Genomic DNA, 22,355 nt, shown 5'->3' with positions numbered 1-22,355 from the left:
CCAGTAGGGGATTTGTGGGGTCATATAGAAGGTCAATTTTTAGATCTTTGAGGAATAGCCACACTGTTTTCCACAGAGGCTGTACTAGTTTACACTCCCACCAACAGTGTAGAGGGGTTCCTTTTTCCCTGCATCCTCTCCAGCATCTGTTGTTTTTTGAGTTATTAATGATGGTCATCCTAACTGGAGTTAGGTGGAATATCAGTGTAGTTTTAATTTGCATTTCTTTGATGACTAGTGAGGCTGAGTATTTTTTCACGTATCTATTGGCTGCTCGTATGTCTTCTTTTGAGAAGTGTCTATTCATATCTTTTTCCCACTTTGTAATGGGCTGTTTGTTTTTTTCTTAGAATCTGTGTGAGATTACACTCAGCACATTTGAGTTCTTTGTAGATCCTAGATATTAGGCCTTTGTCAGATATACAGTTGGCAAATATTTTTTCATAGTCCGTGGGCTGTCTCCCTGTTCTCTTTATGGCTTCCTTGGCTTTGCAGAAGCTTGTCAATTTGATGGGTCCTACTTATCTATCTTATCTCTTATGGCATGGGCACTTGGGGTTTTCATCAGGAATTGATTGCCAGTTCCATTTTCACAAGGATGTCTCCTGCATTTTCTAAGGTTCTTATTGTTTGAGGTTTTAGATTTAGATCTTTTATCCATTTAGAGGATAGATTTTTGTGTATAGCGATAGGTAGGGGTCTCGTTTTAATCTTCTGCATGTGATCAGTAGGTTTTCCCAGTACCATTTGCTATTCAGACATTTTAAATAGAAAAAGCCCAAATTGAAATACATCAAAATGTTATAAATTTGTACTTTATCATTATCTATATGTTTCCATTTTTCTTGAATAAAAATGGATTTCTCTTGTAATAAAATGTTTATATTGAAACAAAGATGAAATGCTACATCTATAGTAGCTTAAGATGGTCTTTGACAAAAAGAGACTAAATCTGCGGTTACCAAATACATGTGAAAACCAGTACCAGAAACTGGGAAAAAAAGAATTTTGTTGAACCTTAGTTTCTAAGTAAGGAGAGGAATAAACATTTCTGAAGCATTCTAAGTGGCTTGGAATCTCTGAATCAACTCCATCAAGTGAAGCTTTTGGGCTAGGGTTTTAAAATTATATCCTCTATTTTATTACACATGAGAAAGAACTTGTGCAAGTGGTTTCATCAAGTTTGGGTGGCCTTTGAAGTTCTGGGGTGCAGGAGGGTTTGAGGCTGCCTGGGGTAATAGGATTGCTCCCAGGTGGAGTGAGACTTGGGGTTTCTCAGAACCAGCCTGTGACTCTGAAGGCTCCGAAATCCCTGTGTTTTTAACAGGGTGCCCAGGGCCAGAGTCTTCTGTTAAAGAACCTGGCTTTCTTCTATAGGATGTGAGACTTTCTTACCATAACTTCATGTTTATTTATTTATTTTTATTATTTTTTAAAAATTTTATTTTAAAGATGTGCGGTACAATTCAGGATTAGGTATACAAGTGGACATCATACAGGTAAAGTTTGGGTCTCCCTTTGGGCCCCACTTTGCCTGGGCTGAGATCAGGTACCCTTATGGATGTTGTATCCTCCCCTCCCCGCTGACAGTATCCCGCCAATTCCTTTCTTATAGTATTATGGTAAATGTTCAGGGTTCACTTGTGTGTGAAAACATGTGGTACTCTGTTCTTTGTTTCTGTGGTAGATAACTGAGTATTATAGACTCTAAATCCATCCAAGTTGCTGTGAAATCCATATGTTGTCCTCATTATGGCTGTGTAAATGTATCACATTTTAAAAAATCCAGTCCTGTTTCAATGGGCAGTGTGGTTGGTTCTATGTTTTTTCTATTGTAAATAGTGCTGCAATAAAAATGCATGTGCAGGTATCTTTTTTGTAGAATGATTTGAGGTCCTCTGCATATATTCCCAGTAGGAGGATTGCTGGGTCATATGGAAGGTCAATTTCTAGTTATTTTGGAAATTGCAACACTGTTTTCCATAGATGTTGAACTAGTTTGCATTCCCACCAGAAGTGTAGAAGTGTTTGTTCCCTTTTCTCTGCATCCTCGCCAGCATCTGTTATTTTTTGTTTTACTAATAATGCCCATTTCTATTGGGGTTAGGTGGTATCTCAATGTGGTTTTGATTTGCATTTCTCTGATGATTAGTGAGGCTGAGCACTTTTTCATGTGTCTGTTGGTTGCCTGTATATCTTCTTTTGAGAAGTGATCTCATGTTTAATGTCATTAGATAAATATCAGCATTTCTCATTTTACTTTACTCTGTAGTTAAGAATATGACCTCCCATATGACCCTGCAATCCCCCTACAGGGAATATACCTGGAAGAACTCAAATCACTCTATGAAAAAAATACCTGCACACACATGTTTATTGCAGCATTATTCACAGTAGCAAAAACATGGAACTGACTGTGCTGCCCATCGAAAGAGCACTGGATTTTTAAAAATGTGGTATACATGATGGAATATTACACAGCCATAAAGAAGGACAAAACTATGAACTTCACAGCAACTTGGTTGGATTTAGAGGCGCTAATACTGAGTGTTCTAGCATGGAAACAAAGAACCAAGTATCACATGTTCTCACTCATAAGCAGACTTTGAATGACTATTGTAATACTATAAGAAAGGGATTGGCAGTAGTGGGACACTGCCAGGGGAAGGCGGGTGGGATTGGCAGTTGAGGGAAACTGCCAGGGAAGGGAAGGGCACACCTTATCAACAAGGGTAGCTGTATAATCAACATTTGTATACCTAAGCCTGAATTGTACCCCACATGTTTAAAATTAAAAATTAAAAAAAAAGAATAAGTACTGCAGTTTGGTGCATAGGACCTGGAAGTAAAAAACACATAATTTTGACATGACTGATTTTTACACTGATGGTAGCTAAAACCCTCTTTAACTCTGCGGGGTTGTGTTCTCCTTCAAGGGGACTGGGAGCCATTCCATGTTCTGTCCAGGACTCTTTCGTGCCCTCCTTAGAGAATCCTAGAGGATGCTCTAATGCAAAAGAAGGCAGCTCTTGTTTTGATGAAAGCAACTGAAGATTTGATTTCAGCTAGTTTTATATTAGCAATTTAAAATATTTATTCCATCAGGAGTTAGAAATAAATCTGTAGGAATAGCTAGGTTTCCAAATATTGACATTAATTTTTGGTTCAGACTTTCAAAGGACTCTGCCCGTCTTTAATTTCACCTGTTCCTTGCTCTCTGCTACTACAAAGTAGAATCTCGGATGCTTCTGGCAACTATGAATTATTAGTAAGGGATGGTGCCTTGTTATTTGATTGTATTTTATTATTTCCTTCAGCTTGATGTGTACCTGATATTTGAGGGTTATCCCTATGGGTTGAGAGTGAAAGATGCTACAAATGATGTGATTTTATTATTTTTGTAGGCCCCTATATAGCCAGGTGAGAAACCTGATGCTATGTAAACTGAAGGACAGGCTGGCGGTTTCCTGTTCTGATTGGAAGAAACCAGTGTCTACACCCCAGCATGGCCATTTCTGCCTGTATCACAGAATGGCTGGGCAACTGCTATTCTGCGAGCAGCTCAGTAGGCATTCAGCACGGCAGTCCTGGCCTTTTCACACAGTGGGTCTAGCTTACCATCACCTCCTAGGGAAATAGATATAATTTAATTTTTACCAGCTTTATATACACTTTGTTGTCACAGTAGTCATACATATGGCTTCTACCTGGAGTGTATTTCCCAAGGCCACAGGTATGTAAAATGTTAACTAGCCTTTAATAGAGTATCAGTAGATTGCAAAAGCTTTTACATTTGAGTACAGGGAGACAGCCTGCCAGGCCAGAGCTCTCTGGGCAAAGAAATCCCTAGAACGTTGCTGATTATGACATGCCCTGCTGGTATATTGACTCTAACTGTCTTATCAAGTCTAGATAGAATAAACAAATGAAACAAAAATTGCTCTGAAAGCAAAATAAAACACACACTATTAAAGTGCAAAAAAACCCAATTATCTTTAAATTCCATCATATCACTAGAAGTCCAAGGCTTAACTTCATTTTCCTTCTTATTCAGTTTCCAGTGTTTTGGGAAGGAGCTAATTCTCCAGCACTTTACTGTGTGTGGTTTGGGATGCTCTCTTGTATGTGGCACAGGGTATAGGACTTTTAGTATGAATTTAAAACTCAGAAAGAAAGAAGCCCAAATCTAGGCACAGCATACTGACCATTTCAAATAGAAATTGAGGGACTCCTCAGAGGAGGCAAAATGCTGGCTGGAAACCTTGCTAAAGAGCTTACCAAACTCCAAGTCCTTAATGTTGCAGCGGAAGATGACTTCCTCATTCACCATGAGTTCTACCAAGTTCCAGTCTTCTATCTTTTCTAGGATGACCTGGTGTCCATCTTTGGCCAACACAGCTGAAACATACAGAGTTAGGTGACATGGGGTCAGATTCCAGATTGACCTGATATGTAAATGTCCTCATGGACAATAGCAGCTTGTCTACCTCTCTAGTTACTGAATGATATAGCTCAGTCACCCTGGTAGGCACTTACCTAATGCTGGCCTCAGGTACTCTCACGTTCGCAGGGAAGCACAGCCAGAGGTCTAAGCAATTCAGTCTTCGGTTTTGATTTGCCCCAGACCCAGACAATCTGTTAAACAATGAGTTTCTCTAAGAAGGGGCTATTGGGCTTTCCAGAAGCTTAATCTTATAGAGACAGTACTCCGTGATAGAGAGGACATGGGCATCAGGCAACTTCTTACCCTGTGGATGGAAATACATATTTGGCCACCTTTCTGAAGGGCAGTTTGGCAGTACATACCACAAGTCTCAAAACCGATTCTAATCTTTGTTCCAGGAAATTGCACTTAAAAGAAAGCTTCCTAAGGAAAAAAAATCAGAAATACTGGCAGATTTTTGCAGCAATATGTTTTTTCTGCATTATTATAACAGCAAAATACTGTGAATAAGTTACATGTCCAATAATAAGAAAATGGTCAAGTAAACAGTGGTACAGCCATATGATGAGATTTTATTTGGACATTTAAAAAAGTTTATAAACTTTCTAATAAAAAAACTTGTAATATAAGCAAAAAAATCAGGATACAAGTATGTATAATATATTAACATATATATTTAATTTACTCTTTATATTTATATATTATATATTTTATGTATTTATATATTTTATATATATTAAACTATATATGCAATATTATTCAAATATGTATTTAAGGAAGAAGAAATACCCAATGATTATCTCTCTGTGGTGAGATTATGTGATTTTTTTTTTTTTTTTAAGTTGGGGTCTCACTCTGTCACCCAGGCTGGAGTGCAGTGGCATAATCACGCTGATCACAGCTCATTGCAGCCTCAACCTCCTGGACTCAGGTGATCCTTCTGCCTCAGTCTCCCACATAACTGGGACTACAGATACATGCCACCATGCCTGGCTAATTTTTTGATTTTTTTGTAGAGATGAGGTCTCACTATGTTGCCTAGGCTGGGATCGAACTTCTGAGCTCAAGCAATCCTCCTTCCTGCCTTGGCATCCCAAAGTGTATGGATTACAAGCGTGAGTCACCATGCTCAGTGAAACCTTTCTTCTTTCTTTTTTCAGTATTTTCCAGATTACTTATAATAATCAGGGAGAAACCTTTTTTTAAAAAAGCTAATGAACTAACCTTTTATTCTCACATTTGGAATTTACATTTTGGTTATCATATTGAATGGCCCTTTTCCAGAGATTAGTCACAGAAAAATTGTTAGATTTAGTCTCTATTGTGGAAATGGAAGGGTACGTGGTCTAGAAAAACGATGTGCATTGGACAGCCTAGAGCTCTATTTTCTCCAACATGTTTTCACCCCAATTTTCTGTATATGTTCACCCAATAACATCAAGGTTAGAGTAGATGTGCTGATTGCCAAGAGAAATCAGGTGGGGGGCTTTTTTTTCAGCATTTCAATCAGTCTTATGTGGAGAAAAGCAGACAGTTATGTCTGTTAATTGTATTTAATTACAGAGACAATTGCTGTTTCAAGATGTTGGTGTGTCCACTTCTTCATCTTTCAATCAGTTCAAGAACATCCAGCACCAACTGTGAACATTTTAATTGCGTGATTTAAATTTCACTTCTGGAAAGGAACTTCAGAGAGACTCAGCAAGGATCTCCATTAACAAGGTAGCACTCCCTGGGCACCCAGTGGCGGCCCTAATTGACCTGCGTCAGCTAATGTCTCTCTGAAGAATGCCCACATCTTTTGCGTTGGCATATTTATGATATTGTATCTGCTGTTTAAGTGTCTTGTTCTTAAACATCTTAGAAGGAGGCATTCAGCTTAGACCAGGACTTATTTAAATGAAGCCATCCAGCTGGTCTAGAATGGCGGCTGATCATCTGGGGAGACATAAAGTCAGTCTACTGGCAGAGGTTTCTGGGACCCCAAACTCCCTCAGTAGCGTTCCCTCAGGAAGGGGATACTGCATTTGTCTGAATTTAATTTGTTCAGTTTACATTCCTTCCATTTAACAGGAAGAAATCAGGAACAAAACAACTTCCCCATTCCTGCCTCATACCCCTGCCTTTGGGGGCAAGATGCTGCCATTCTCCTGTTAACAACCAATGTCGACTCACTAAGGCCTGAGGGATTCTGGAGAGAAAAAGGGCGCAGGGCTACCTCTAGTAGGCGAGGAGCAGCCTACGGGAGCAGACCTCAGGAGGCCAGCACCCTGTCCATGGTCCCCACTGCAGGGTCTGGCTGCCTGAGCCTCGTGTTGCCTCTGGGTTTGAAGTTTGTTTTATGAGAACAGCATCACTCGTACATGGCATGACATAGTTCAGAAATAGGATCTGATCCACTGAATAACCCACCGTATGGAGTTGGGAGTGCCAAATAATGGGGGTCCACCATCTATGTGAGCAAATTAAGCTCAATAGAAAGAAATTCTCTTGAGAGATGGTACTGCTCCCCACTCTACCTTCTAGAGGGTTGCAAAAGCACAAGCTCTTGTGGTCTTTAAGGGCATGTGTCTTCATTAGCCATGAATTATAATAGCTCAGCAAAAATGTCTCTTCTATGGCCTCAGTATTGATGAAGCCAAACTAATGGGGACTACAATCCCCATCTGCCCTCCTCCAGGTACCTGGTACTGATACAGGTTCATTGAACAAGCAAACTCAGAATGGTGCTGGGCACTGACCATGACTCTTTTTGGCCTCAAGTCACCTAAGTCTGATTTTTATTAAAGCTATGATAAACCACCTCAGCGTATATTTAACCAAAGGACATTCCCTTCCCATCATATATTTAACCAGAGGACATTCCCTTCCCATCAGCCCAGGATGTGTTGAGCCAGCTGTAGGGTGGCCAGTGCAGTCTTAAGGGATCAAAGGCAAGATGCCCCAGGATTCCTACAGCTCATCCAAATGTCACCTCTCTACTGTGGAGGACCCATTTCTTCCTATGAGCTGCTGTGGAGTTGTCTATTCAAAGAAAGGTCAGATAAACATACTCTATGAAACAAAGTCTGTGCAAAGGCAGTGGCTAAACTCCAGCATCAATCAACCAGAAGCTGTAAGGCTACCCGTGGAACACTCACCTATTTGAAGTGGCACCTCATTCTTCAAGGGGAATCTAGATAAACTAAAGGGATATGGACAGGACTCCTTCCTTTCCTGTGCTGGTGGAATTGTGTACCATCTGTGAGTGATTTAAATGCCTCTGGTCAGGAAGTCAAGGTGTACAGACAGACTTCTCTCCTTCCTCTACTCAGCATAGGGGCAGTGCCCATGCCCACTAATGAGGGCAACTAATGTGTAGCTAGGGACAGGAGAATGCCACACAGCATGTCTCAGCTAAATAAGGGTGGATTCTATTTTTAAGGGTTGTTTTCAATTCCTTTCAATTCCTTCCAATTCCTTCGAGTGGGTCATTTGGCAGTCCCACATGGCCAGGGAAATTACTTAGAACTTTTTGTTAAGCATTAGTTTGGCTTCATCAATATTGAGGCCATAGAAGAGACATTTTTGCTGAGCTATTATAATTCATGGATAATGAAGAAAGAACAAAAATTTTCAGATTGCTTAAGGCGTGGTAAGTTCAGAAAAGATCAGGCATATTTCCAAAGCCAGCAGGGCTTTGGGAAACAATAAAGAGCTATGATTTTAAAAGAAATACACAGAATTCAGATGCAGATTTTACAGATGAGGGCCTACAAATGTACCACTCTTGACTTGTCTGCTTGCTGTGATGTTGGTTTTGGGTCTAAAGTGTGTGGGGGAGGGGTATGTAGGGGAGAGCAGATGCTTCCTGCTTTGCTGCTGTTAATACCTTGGCTCCTGTTGCCCTCAGTAAATGCTGGCTGCCCATATTACGTCAGCTATCATTCGTAGGCATACAGAGCTTACTTTATAAATCAACCACCTGCTGATACCTTGCAATCCTCAAGTCTTCTTCAACCATAATAATGCTTCCCTTGATCTTCTCAAAATACTCCTTCCCCTCCCCTACTGTAGCAAGAGCCACTACTGCCTTCGCTCTTGCTGTGTCCTCTCCACCCTTTCCTTTACCTCCTACAGGGAAGCCTTTAGCCCACCCACTCCAAAGCCTGCCCTCTCTGGGGTCAAGACGCCATCAGCACATTCAGTGAATAATCTGGTGTTCCCCAACCCGTCTCTGACCCGTCTCCTCTCTTGTTTCTTTAAAATATTATTGCTGCTAAGAAATGATATATATTTTAAACTCTAAAATTTCTTGGATTGTAAATGTAATACAGGCACATTATTTTTTTTAAAAAGAACCTTAAAAATTATAGAAAAGGACAAAAGGTTTTAGATCACTCCTACATCTTTCTCTCTCTCTCTCTCCCTGCCTTTTTCAGTGGCAGTGTACCTGGCATTCAGGAATATGCTCTATTCTCTCACCATTGTATCATGGTGCCCCAGTCCTGTCAACAACATACATGGAACGGCTGTGTTATTGTTCAGTGCTGCATTGTATTTCACACGATGAATGTTGTAATTTATTTAGCCATTCCTTTTTCTGTTTGTTTCCAATTTTTCACTGTCACCAAAAATGTTGTAGGAAACATTCACAGCATGCCTCCTTGAACATATCTGTTTTTTTCTCTTTTATAAGGAAGAAACTGAAATGGAAAAGGTGGACTCCACAGTATGTGATTGCATTTTAACAGACACTGCTAAGTTGCCCTCCAAGTTTGCTGTCCATTTCTATTAAATGTACGAGAACACTCTTTCTAAGTCCTTCATCAGCCATGAATTCATCTTTCCCTGGAGATAACGCCTACTCAACAGTTTGGAACCCATTGGACAACTTCTTGAAATCGCATCACCTGACTTCTTGTGCCTCTAGTTCTCTCCCATCTCTGTGCCTGCTCTTCCTCTGGCAGCTCTTCTTAACACTCTCTGCCCCTCAGAGGGACCACCTCCAATGTCCTGCTGCTGTCTCCCAGTCCTATCTTCCCTCGCTTCCTTGACAATCTTACCTCCTATAGGTCTAGCATTCAACTTTCTGCATGTTGATTTACTTACCTAATGTTTACTGATCCTTATAACATGCCAGGCACAATTATAGGCATTGGAATCCAGCAGAGAACAGAAAAGACAAGATTCCCTGCACCTCCCCCTGTAAAGTATACAAGGGGGAAACCTAAACATACCCAGAGTTTATTTATAAAAAGTTTATTCTTACATGTTTAAACGACAATCACCTTCAATCTCTATTTGATGCAATACACCTATCAAGATTTGTTTTTTACTGCTCAACTGATTTTGATGCCTTTTAGTGTTTCTGCTGTTTTTTTTCTTTCACTTCTTCCACATTGGCAAAGCATGTCCCTTTGAGGACATTTTTCAATGGGGAAACAAAAACAAAAAGTCACTTGGAGCAAGACTGGGTAAATAGGGAGGGTGGAACAGAGATCATGCCAGTTTTATCAAAAACTGCTGAACATTCAATGTGGTATGGGCAGGTGTGCTTGTAAATCACCCATTATGAAATGAGCAAAACCATTGAAAGAATCCCTACCCCACCCAAAAAAAATTCACTGAAGCTGAACACAACCTCTTACAACAATGCTAGCTCGTACACTGATGCTGATGGATTCCCAGAACACTTGCCTAGTGGTGTGGCAGAGAGAGAGCTGATAGCAATTAAAACTATTCCCCTTGCTGGGCTCAGTGGCTCAGCCTGTAATCCTGTGCCTTTGGAAGGCTGAGGTGAGTGGATTGCCTGAGCCCGCGGGTTCGAGACCCACCTGGGCAACTTGGCGAGACCTCATCTCTACAATAAATCAAAAAATAAGCCGGGCATGGTAGTGCACACCTGTAGTTCCAGCTACTTGGAAGGCTGAGGCGGAAGGATCGCCAGAGCCCAGCAAGCTGAGGCTGCGGTGACCGGGAGTGGCCACTGCACTCCAGTCTGGGTGACAGAGTGAGACTCCAACTCAAAAAAACCCAAACAACAACAACAACAACAAAACTATTCCCCTTGAGAGATCAATTGGCAAGCTCTGAAAACCTGCTAGACAGCGGAGAATGGTTTTCTTGGAAATGCAAAAGAGTAACCAATTCACAAACTTATCCAAATCCCCTCTTTTTGAAGTTGACAGTTTACAACCCTGCTTGCCATGCATTTCCTGGAGACCATTTGTTCTTTGAAAGATCTGATTTTGCTGAGTACAACCTTGTAAATTCCAAAGAAAATGTGTAATCACTCAGCCCGACCCCCCCACTTACCTGAACTGGGGTATAAGACCCCTCTCCTCCCTTCCTGGAGTGCTTGACCTGGGAGCATTAGTCCACGGAGTCCGCCAATGTAAATAAACCTGATACTTCCTAAAACAGCCTCAGTGTCACAGCCTCTCTGTGTTCCTGCTACAGTGGGGGAAGCTGTTCCATAAGGAGCCTGCCCTCCAAAAACAATTCTGGTTTTTCTGGGTCCCCCCTCACACCTCCAAGTGGGAGAGAAAGCTAATCAGGTAAATAGGTAAATGTGTGTTAGATACTTATGAGCATTATGAAGAAATGAGGAAGGAAGGAAAATCAGGAAGAGGGAGGCAGAGGGAAGTGTGGACATTTTAGGTGGGCTACTCAAGGAAGGCCTGTCTGTGAAGGTGACTTTTGAGGACTGTCCCAAGGCTGAGAAAGTTAAGAGTGAAGACCATTCCATGCAAAGCGACTACCAAACCCAAGGTAGAAGTTGGCTAGGAGTATTCAAGGGCCAGCAGGAGGTGGGTGTAGCTGGAGCAGTGAGCCAGGGGAGTGGGTAAGTAGTGGCAGGAGGGAGTGAAATGGGGGGGGGTAACTAGTGGCAGGAGGGAGTGAGGTCAGGGAGGTCGTGAGGGCCTGATAGGCCATGTAAGTCTTTGGTTTCTATCCTGAGTAAGCTGGGAGCTAATCAGGAATGTTTTCAAAGGTAAAGACCATTCTGTGACTTAGATTTACCAGGATCATCTGACTTTGGTGCTGAGAATAGACTACAGGGGGCAAGGGTAAGTTGCAGGGGACTCTGTCAGGAGGCCAGAGCAGTAATCCTGGTAGGAAATGATGGAGGTTGGACAAAAATGTAGAGGAAGTGGCGAGGAAGTGTAAGAAGGTTTGAGTTCTGGACATATTTTGAGGACCAAGCTGACAAGAAGTGTTGACAGACTAAACAAGAAGTGTAAGGGAAAGAGAAGAGTGAGAGAGATTGCAAGGTTTCCAGCCTGAGTAACTACAAGCTGGAGCTGCTGTGAGCAGAGACAGGCAAGCAAGCAGAGTTGCTGGTGCGGCTGGGTATTACAACTCTAGTTTGAACATTTTGGACATATTAAATCTGAGATGCTACTTAACATGCCAGTGACAACAAGAGGTCCAGATTAAAGGTATCAACTTAGAAGTCATCTGCATATAGATATCATTTAAGGTCATAACTACTCCTGATTCAAATCTCCTGCTTTCATCTTTCTCTCGAACTTCAGAACATAATTTCTAACCACTGGCTTAGTATTTCTTAATAATTCCTCTCTCCCACCCCAACTTCTCCTTAAATCTCTTACTTTAGAGCTGGACTCTTAAGAGTACATCCCTGATCTCATCATTCTTTAGCTAAAGGACCTTTGCTGGCTCCCTGTTACCAGGGGCAAACAGGCCTGACTCCTTTGTTGCATATTATCCTCCAACAAGACTGCAGCTTGCTGCTTCCAAAAGTGCCCCAAGCTACCCCCTCCACCTCTTCCCAATGACCCTCCCTCAGGAACAATAATAACTAATGGTTTTGGAGCCCTTACCATGTGCAGGCATGGTGTTTACTACTCTACTTACATTTTGTCACCAGAATCTCATATCTTGGAGGTAGGTATTCACATTAATCTTTTATCGACAAGTAAACAGAAGCTTATAAAGCTTATAAAGGTAAAATTACTTGATTTTGACTTTGACCACAGAGCTGCTAAATGGTTCAGCCCAATTCAAACCAGATTGGTTGAACTTCAGAGTCCCTGTGCTTACCCTCTGCTCATCCCATCTCCCTGCCATTAGTGCCAAGAACATAGGCAGAAGACAAGTGACCAGGGAGAGGTCACTGATAGGACTGTGGGCAAACTAGAGTTTCCCCTCTAATACTTATTAAGCTTTACATTACATTAATAACAAAATGTTCTTTTATGCATTTTGCTTTAATATACTTTTTGGTATGTAAATAGTGTAATGGGACTCATACAGTCAGGCCAATTGTGGTAGCAGTGGGGAACACAATTAAAAGTGTCTGCAAACATCAACAAAACAGCAGAACAGACAGCTCCAAACTCCCATGCCTCCACAGAAACATGGAAAAAACAACCAGAAACTGTCAGAACCAACTTTGTCAAAACTCTATAAAACAGTCAAAGGTCTACAGCAACTAAGTGAACATGGAATCAAGAAAAATACATCTTTTTTTAAAGTTTTAAAACAAAGATTGTTAGAGAAATAAGAGAAGAAAGAGAGACATGCCAGAACTGGCATTAGTGGGAGAAACCACTGGAAAAAACAACTTTAAACTAGTAGAAAAGCTTTGTGGTGTTTTTATTTGTCCTTGCCACCACCCTTTCCCTGACCTGGTAGCAGTCTTAAAGACAACAACCCATACTCCCAGTATGGGACCCTCGTTCTTGATTCCAGAGGGAGCAGAGCATACCTTATTTGCAAATTCTTGTGTTTTTCTGTTCTAACCCATCTAGGGGTTTCCTGAAGGACTGACACAAGGCACTTGTCTTTATATGCCTAACTTGGAACTCACACAGGGTAGAAAAGCCGTAGGCAGTGCTCAAAAATATTGTAAGGCAAATGAAAAATCGGCAGCTGCCTAGGCAAAAGATTACAGTTGAGACACACAATAGATCTCATAATGCCTAGAAGGAAAAGCTGAGGAGAGTTTCTTTGAGAAATTAGGGCATACAAAAGTAATCATGTATACTGAGGAATTTAGAAAGCCAGTGCAGGCTCAGAACAGGATGCATGATCAGAAAAGATCTTGAAGACCCTAAGCTTACACCAATGGCTAATATATAGGCTCAGTGAAAGAAGAGAAAAAAGACTGAAGCAGAATTGTAAATAATCTGGCTAAGTGTTAAAGGAGTGCCTCAACATAGCACAAATACACAAAAAATGGCAGTTTTTGTTGTTGTTGTTATTTTGTTTGTTTTGGTATTTGAGCAGACTTTAGTCAAAACATTGGCAGACCACAAGCTAAATCTTCAATAATTAGGAGTATCTGATTTTTAGAGATAATACATTCTATCTGAATTTCTAGTTTTCAACAAAAATAATCACAAAGCATATAAGAAAACAGAAAAGTATGGCCCATTCAAAGGAAAAAAAATTAACTGACAGAAATTGTCCCTGGGAAAGTCCATATATTAGACTGATGTTAAATCAACTATCTTAAATATATTCAAAGAGCCAAAGGAAGCCACAAAGAACTAAAAGAAACCAGAAAAATTCTGAATGAACAAACAGAAAATAATGATAAAGAGATAGAAATTCTAAAAAGGAACAAGTTCTGGAGTTGGTTGAAAAGTACAATAACTAAAATGAAAAATTCACTAGACAGGTTCAGCAGCAGATTTGAGTAAGCAGAAGACAGAATCAGCAAAGTTGAAGACAGAACAGTTGGGATTGCCAAGTCTGAGAAGCAGAAAGGAATGTAAAAATGAACAGAGCCCCTGAGACCTGTGGGGCACCTTCAAGAATAACAATGTATACATATTGGAAGTTCCAGGATGAGGTGAGAAAAGGGCAGAAAAAATATTTGAAGAAATAACAACTGGACACTTCTCAAATTTGATGAAAGACATAAAAATACATATCCAAGAAGTCAGCTAACTCCAGGCAGGGTAAACTCAAGGAGATTCACACTAATACACATTATAAACAAATTGTGAAAAGACAAAGACAAAGAGAAAATCTTGAAAGCAGTGAGAGAAGTGACTCATCACAGATATGAGAGGCTGATTTCTCATCAGGCTCCATGGAGGCCAGAAGGCATTGAAATGACATATTTAAAATGCCAAAAGGAAAAAACAAAAACAATAAAACTCTGTTGTATTGGTCACATCTCTCCAGAGAAATATATGTAATATATGTGTGTGTGTATGTATGTATTCATATACATATACATACATACAAATGCTTCTCAACTTACTACAGAGTTATATCCTGATAAACACATTGTAAGTGGAAAATGCATTTAGTATAGCTAGTATCTAAACTACTGAATATCACAGCTTAGTGTAGTCTACCTTACACATGTTCAGAACACTTATATTAGGCTACAGTTGAGCAAAATTATCTAACAAAGTTTATCTTATAATAAATTTTTGAATATATCACATAACTTATTGAATATTGTATTGAAAGTAAAAAACAGAATGATTGTATGAGTACTCATCATTAATGTTCATAGCTGAATGCAGCATCATGTGGTTAAAAAATTGTAAGTTGAACCATCAGAGAAGAGGAAGAAAGGGAAAGAGAGAGAGTGAGGGGGAGAGAAACGAGGACTGAGAAGGGGAGAGAGAGAGAATGATGATAAGGAATTGGCTTATAGGTAAGGCTGGAGACACAGGCAGAGTTTCCATGTTGCAGTCTTGAGAATTCCTACTTATTTGAGAAACCTCAATTTTTGTTCTATTAAGGCCTTTAACAGATTGAATGAGGCCCAGTGAACGCTTTCCCCCTAAGATTGGAAGAAGGCAAGGATGCCCACTTTTGCCACATCTTTTCAACATAGTATTGGAAGTACTAGCCAGAGAAATTAGGCAAGAAAAAGAAACAAAAGACATCCAGATTAAAAAGAAAGAATTAAAACCACCTCTATTTGCAGATGACATGATCTTATGTTCATTAAAACACTAGTGTCCGAAAAAAACCCCCAAAACTAAAAAATGAAATAATCAAAATGGAAGGATACAAAATCAACATGCAAAAAGCAGCTGTATTTCTATATATTAACAATGAATAATCTGAAACGGAAATATGAAAACACATCATTTAACACTAGCATCTAAAAGAACAAAACACTTAGGAACAGAGCTAAGCAGTTAGGCACAAATCTTGTTCACTGAAAACTACAAAAATTGTTGGAAGAAATAAAAGCAGACATAAATAAATGGAAATGTTTCCTGTGTATGTGAACTGAAAGACTTGATATTGTTAAGATAACAGTACTACAGTATTATGAAATCCTGTCATAATCCCAATGGTGTTTTTTGCAAAAATGGAAAAACTATTCTAAAATTCATAGAGAATTTCAAGGAACCTAGAATAGTCAAAACAACCTTGAGAAAAACCTGTAGGGTTTACATTCACATTTCTTGATTTCAAAACTTACTACAAAGCTACAGTAATCAAAACAATGTGGTACTGATATAAGAATGAAATAGAATTGAGAGCCTAGAAATAAAACTTCACATTGATTGATGTGAATGAAAGGTAACTGGTTTTTTTATATGGGTAATAAGATAATTAAATGAATAAAGAACAGTCTCTTTAACAAAAGTCGCTGGGAAAATTGAATATTCACATGAATATTTTTTGTATAATGTTGGACCCTTATATTACAGTGAACACAAAAATTAACTCAAAATGGATCAAAGGCAAAGGGGCAGATCTGAATGATCTTCAATTTGGCAATCTAAATCTGAAAAAGAAAAATATATTTTCTTTTTCTTTTTTAAAAAAATATTTTATTTATTTATTTTTAAATTATGGAGTACAATTTAGGGTTAGGTATACAAATATTCATTGTGCAGATACCCTTGTTGACGAGGTGTGCCCCCCACCCCACCCTGGCAGATCTCAACTACAAAACAGAAAAATGTAGGCAACAAGAGAAAAAATAGATAAATTAGATTTCATTAAAATTAAAAAATATGTGTGCATCAAAGGACACTATCAAGAAAGTCTACAGAATGGCAGAAAATATAATTTACAAATAGATTTCTACAAATAGATATCTATAAAAGATAATCTACAGAACGGGAAAAAATATTTGCAAATCATTTATTTGATAAGGGTCTAGTATTCAGAATATGTAAAAAATCATTTCCAATTCAACAACAAAAAGAAGAGCAACCCAATTTAAAAGTGGGCAAAGGACTTGAACAGACATTTCTCCAAAAATATACAGATGACAATACGCACATAAAAAGTTGCTGAACATCATTAATTATCAAGGAAATGCAAGTCAAACCCACGTTTCACCTACTAGGATGACTATAATACACACACACACACAGAAAATTGGAATTCTTGTGCATTGCTGATTGGAATATAAAATGGTGCAATTGCTTTTTAGAAGACAATTTGAAGGTTAAGTATAGAATTACCAGATGTCAGCGATTCTGCTCCTTTGAAACAAACAGACTCAACAGATATTTGTTCACCAATGTTTACAACTTCATTATGCACAATAGCCAAAAGTTAGAAACAACCCAAATGTTCATCAACAGATGAATAGATAAAATCTGGTATAGACATAAAAAGGAATATTAGTCAATCATAAAAAGGAATAAAGAGTCAGTTATTAGTATTCATATGCATGCTACAACATGGATGGGCTAAGTGAAATAAGTGTATGCTAAGTGAAACAAGCTAGACACAAAGGGACACATATTGCACGAATCTACTTATATTCAATATCTAGAACGGAGAGATGAAAAGAGACAAAGTAGATTAAGGTTACCAGGGGCTGAGGGTGGATGAATAGTTATTGCTTAATGAGTACAAAGTTTCTGTTTGGGCTGTTGAAAAATTAAAAAATAGATAACAGTAATGGTTCCACTACATTGTGAATGTAATTAATGTCACTGAACTGTACACTTGAAATGGTTAAAATAGCAAATCTTGTTGTATATATTTTACTACAATAAAAAGTAGTTAATAGAAAATGTAGGGGATGAGTTGTGGAGAGGGAGCTCACATACCCTGAATCTGGAGCAAACTAAAAGAAAAGTTTTTGCAAAGTCAAGAGGCTGGGAACAGAAAGAGGAAGTAAGGCTCAGTGATCTCTTGAATATACGTTCTTTTCCAGCAGGCTAAAATTCATGTTATTTTTAGAGAATGAACACAAAATAAAGTTGGGTTATGAGATGAGATTGGGTGGGTTAGGCTCATCAGAGTGGAAGGAGGAGAAAAGTCATTTATTTAGGCTGGGTCCTTAGCCGAGATTACAAACATTTTAAGTATCACCATACAACATTGCTATGAACTGAATTGTGTCCCCCTCCTCCACTTTATAAGTTGAAGCCTCAACCCTCAATGTAACTGGTTTTGGAGATAGGTCTTTGAGGAGATAATTAAGGTTAAAGGAGGTCATAAGGGTGGGGATCTAATCTGATAAGTTTTATGTCCTTGTAAGAAGAGACATCAGAGAACTTGCTCATTCTTCCTTACTACTGCCTCCTCCATACCATGTGAGGACAAAGAGACCCCTCACCAGAAAGCAACCCTGCCAGACCGTGATCAGGGAATTCTAGCCTCCAGAATGTGAAAAATTAGATTTCTATTGTTTAACTCCCCCACCCCCCACCCCCACACCACCTATATATTTTGTTATGGCAGCCCTAGTAGACTAATACAAACACTGAGATATTTTCACTATACATTTCTCAACCAACTCTTTTAGAGAGTTATAACACTTTCTCTGTTGGTTGAAATCCTACTCATCCCTCAAACTCAAACTTAAATTACATCTCCTCCAGGGGGCCTTCCCTGATTGCTGGGCCAAAATTGATCTTTGTATCCTCTGGACTCCCACAGCATTTTGCATGGAAATTCTTTAGTTTGGGTCCTATAATGGGATTCATCAGTGCTCAGTCCTGGGTTCTCTTCTCATTTTATGTTTTCTTTTCAAGACAATGACTCATATCTTTTTATCTCCACCTCAGACTGTATCTTTGAACTCCAGAACTGCAGAACTGACTCAGTATCTCCATCTAGGTAGATGAAGGAACATGAAGCTTAATAGGATGCTCCTCAACTTAATGATAGGGCTGTCATGATAAACCCATCCTAAGTCAAAAATGCATTTAATATCCCAATAGACCCATTGTAAAGTGAAACGATCATAAGTAGATCCATTGTAAATTCAGATGGATCTTGATTTATGATGAGGTTATCTCCCAAGAAACCCATCATAAAGTGGAAAAACTGGAAGTCAGGAATAGTGTATCCAAAATGGAACATGTTCTTTCAATTGTTTTCCATGTTTGATGTTTTCAATTATAGTGAAGAACACCTCCATCCATCAGTGTTCATTCAAGTCAGGTATTGACTGGATCCAGATGACATCCTCTTTACCCTTGCCTCCCATATTCATCCTGCGTTCAGAAGTACCATTGCTTTTACTTTGAGCCACTGTCCCCTTTATGACTGCTACTCTCATCTCAACCCTGTATCACTCCATCAGCCTTTTGATTTGTCTTCCCTGCTTCCACTCTTGATGACCCCTTCTAAACTCTTCCCCTCAGAGCAGTCAGTTTCATCCCCTTCCTAAAACTTGTCTTTGGCCTTGCAGGATATAGCCCCTGTAGAGCTCTCCAGCCTCAACTCCCTTTCAGTTTAACAAATACATCATTTGTTCATGTCTCCAGCCTTTGCAGATATTAGTTCCTGCTCCTGAAAGGCACTTTCCTCGCTTTACCTGGCTCATATCTACTCATTCTTTAAAGCTCAACTCAAAAGTAATTTCCTTCAAAGAGCCTTTCAGACTTCTTTCTCTCCCCTCCCAGTCACAGGTCCCACAATGGCTACATTCCCAAGGCACTTTCTACTCTTAGTCAGAATTTTGGCACAACTGTCATTTAGTAGTTAGCAATGAAATCACTTTTAGGACATATATAATTGTTCAACGTTGTGTTCTCAGTTCCTGGAAGGGTGTCCGACATATACTAGATGCTCAAAAAAGATCTGTTGCATGAATATATGATTAAGAGATGGAATCCTAGCGTTGCTATTTTCCAGCCATTTGATTTAGGAAAGTTGATATTCCTCATCCTCAGTTTCTGAATTCATTAAGCAAGTTATGTAATTTTTTCCTATATAGGTCATTCGTGTAAGCTCTCTGGTGCTCAGTGGGACCACAGCTCATGTTTGTTCCCACTCATATCTAAGCTGTGGAAACCAGACGATGGTAAATCGCCTTGGAGAGCGAGGGCTCTGGGAAGACTTCCCGGGGGGAAGCAGCACTTGCTCGGGGTCTGAGGAAGGAAGAAGATCTAGGCCCAAGGCACCATCTGTACGGATGCTTGAAGGCTGGGGTGTACAGGGGCGCACGCAGTGGGGTGCCCACCTTGCAGACCCTCCAGGCGGAATGTACGGTGCTCCGCTGACAAGCCCAATGTGCTGTAAGGCCCGTAACGAATGACTACCACGGTGTTCTCCGGCATGGCCCTGCTGCTCCTGCTGCCCTCCACCGCAGTTGGACCAGGGAGCAACACACGTTGCTGGGCAACCGCTCTTGGGCACTAGAGCATGGTGGGCGTGGCCGAGGCGGGGTGGGGGGGCGGGGGGAGGTCAGCGTTAGGGCGGACCTCGGGCCTTCTCTCTGTCCCAAGTTCCCGCCCGGTGCCTGCGGACCTCTTAACTCCAGATAAACACGTGAGTTCAACCTAGTGTGGCAAGTGTTGATAATAATAGCCAACAATTAAAGGTCAGTTACATTAAGTTTGTGTCAGATGGCGTGCTAAGTCCTTTCCATATTTTATCTCATTTACTCTACTCATTTTACCATCCCTAGGAAGTAGGCTGTGTTTTGTATTTTGTATTCACAAAACGGGCTTAGGGAGCCAAGTAACTTTACCAAGCAAGGCGTGGGTGTTGTATGGATTGGAATTCTTGCATTCCTTCTCTTTTCTTGCCTATTTTTGGATCGATTCTGTTAATGGGAATTTCAAATTTCAGAGCTGTTTGGATTACTTTAGATTTAAAGGTTAAGTTTAGAAACTTTAATTGAATTAGGCTAAACGTAGAAACTGCTTGAATTTAAAAGTGCACATTTTTACTTCTCCCCCTTCACTGCCCATGGGTTTAGTAACTGATGCCGGTACTAAAAGTAACACAATCATATGCAGGAGAGGCAAAGAAAAACTGCACATTCCTGGAGAAGCCTCCACTGGACCTAGGTATGAGATGGGCTCTGTTGAAACTCCCTAAAACCCCAAGAATGTATCCATTCCCTTAGTCCTTAAATAACAATTGCTTTCTTTTATGCCTTTGCATCAAATTTATGTGTAATATTAATTATTAGCTAAATCTTATGAACCAAAACTCCTAGTGTAAGCGAAGAACTGCAACCAACTGAAAAGTATTCAGCTCCAAATTGTTCAAAGTCATTGGAACTTGAAAGAAGGGCAAGATTGATGCAATCTGAATACTGGCTTATGCTGGCAACTGCTTGTCTAAACTCTGACTAGAAAAGATACTAAATAATGGTCACAAGGCATGTAATTGTTATTAATCAATAGCTAATAAAGATAAGACAATAGCTGTTTTACTATAGATACTGAAATGAGTTTGTGTTGCTTTTATCAGGCTCTGCTAAATATACCAAACCTGGCTCCCTGAATTCTGAATTCAGAATAAACTTCGTTCTCTCAGTTTTCTGCCTCTCCTAGCTCATTGGCCTTGAGAGTAAGCAGCCAGTTGTTACACTGTACCATAACAATTCAAGATATTTTTTCACCATTCAATTTATTTTCTCTGTTTGAAAATTTTTTTGTTTTGTTTGGTAGAGACAAAACTATGAGTTCATGCAGCTCATTTCCATTTGCTCAGTTCTGCCCACTGGAATTTGGGCCCAAAGGACAGCCACATCTTCTAGGCTTGGCTCCCAAAAAAATCTGCTCCTTACCTGCTGTTGCCCTTTCCTCATCAAGAGCCAGACACAGAGAGAACATAAGGCTCCAGAGGATGATAGACCCCAAACATGGACTTGGGACTACTGAATAGTTGCACTGAATACAGCCCCACCCATCTTCATTAATTAGTAGCAAGAGCAAGAAGGAAACATTTATTCTGTAACCACTGAGATTCAGGGGTTGTTTGTTGTAGCAGTTAGCCCAATGGTAATATTCTTATGAGTACAACATGCATCTTTAGTTTCTAAAAATCTAATTGTAGTTAATATGTTTAACCTCTGTTTCAACAGTGAAGGATTAAAAAAAGAAAACAAACAAACAAACAAAAACCCTTTCCAAATATACCCAGAGGAACTCAAGTCATTCTACCAAAAAGACACCTGTACATGCATGTTTGTTGCAATTCTATTCACAATAGCAAAAACATGGAACCAGCAATGCTGCCCATCGAAGCTGGGCTGGATTTTTAAAATGTGGTACATATACACAATAGAATATTATGCAGCTATAAAGAAGATTAAACATATGGACTTCCAGCAACTTGGATGGATTTAGAGTCTATCATCTTCAGTGATCTCTCACAGAAACAAAGAACAGAGTACCATATGTTCTCACTCATAACCGGACCTTGAACAATTAACATACTACTATAAGAAAGGGATTGGCAGTAGTAGGAAACTGCCGGGGCAGGGGGTGGGATTGGCAGTTGAGGGAGGAGCACACCTCATCAACAAGGTACCTGCATAATGAACATTTGTATATCTAATCCTGAATTGTACCCCACATCTTTAAAATACAAATATAAATAAATAAATAAGCTGGGCTCGGTGGCTCAGCCTGTAATACTGAGCCTTTGGGAGGCTGAAGTGAGTGGATTGCCTGAGCCCGTGGGTTCGAGACCCGGCTGGGCAGCGAGACCTCATCTCTACAATAAGTCAAAAAATCAGCCGGGCGTGGTAGCGCATGCCTGTAAT

General features: G+C 39.9%; 1 protein-coding gene across 1 annotated transcript; it reads right to left on the bottom strand.

Moving 5' to 3' along the window:
* Positions 1-3,562: 3,562 nt before the first annotated feature.
* Positions 3,563-19,911, bottom strand: CUNH10orf53 (chromosome unknown C10orf53 homolog). The gene is made up of 3 exons (XM_008055213.1): positions 19,815-19,911; positions 4,279-4,398; positions 3,563-3,627 (listed from the first exon to the last, which is right to left on the bottom strand). Exons 1-3 carry the CDS (start codon positions 19,909-19,911, stop codon positions 3,563-3,565), a joined length of 282 nt encoding a protein of 93 aa, XP_008053404.1.
* Positions 19,912-22,355: the final 2,444 nt, after the last annotated feature.

The sequence above is a fragment of the Carlito syrichta genome, unplaced genomic scaffold (assembly GCF_000164805.1).
Source record: "Carlito syrichta isolate Samal-C Ts95f unplaced genomic scaffold, Tarsius_syrichta-2.0.1 Scaffold301780, whole genome shotgun sequence".
Classification (NCBI taxonomy): Eukaryota; Metazoa; Chordata; class Mammalia; order Primates; family Tarsiidae; genus Carlito; species Carlito syrichta.
Note: the sequence above shows the minus strand (reverse complement) of the source record. Positions and strands in the feature narration are given on the sequence as shown.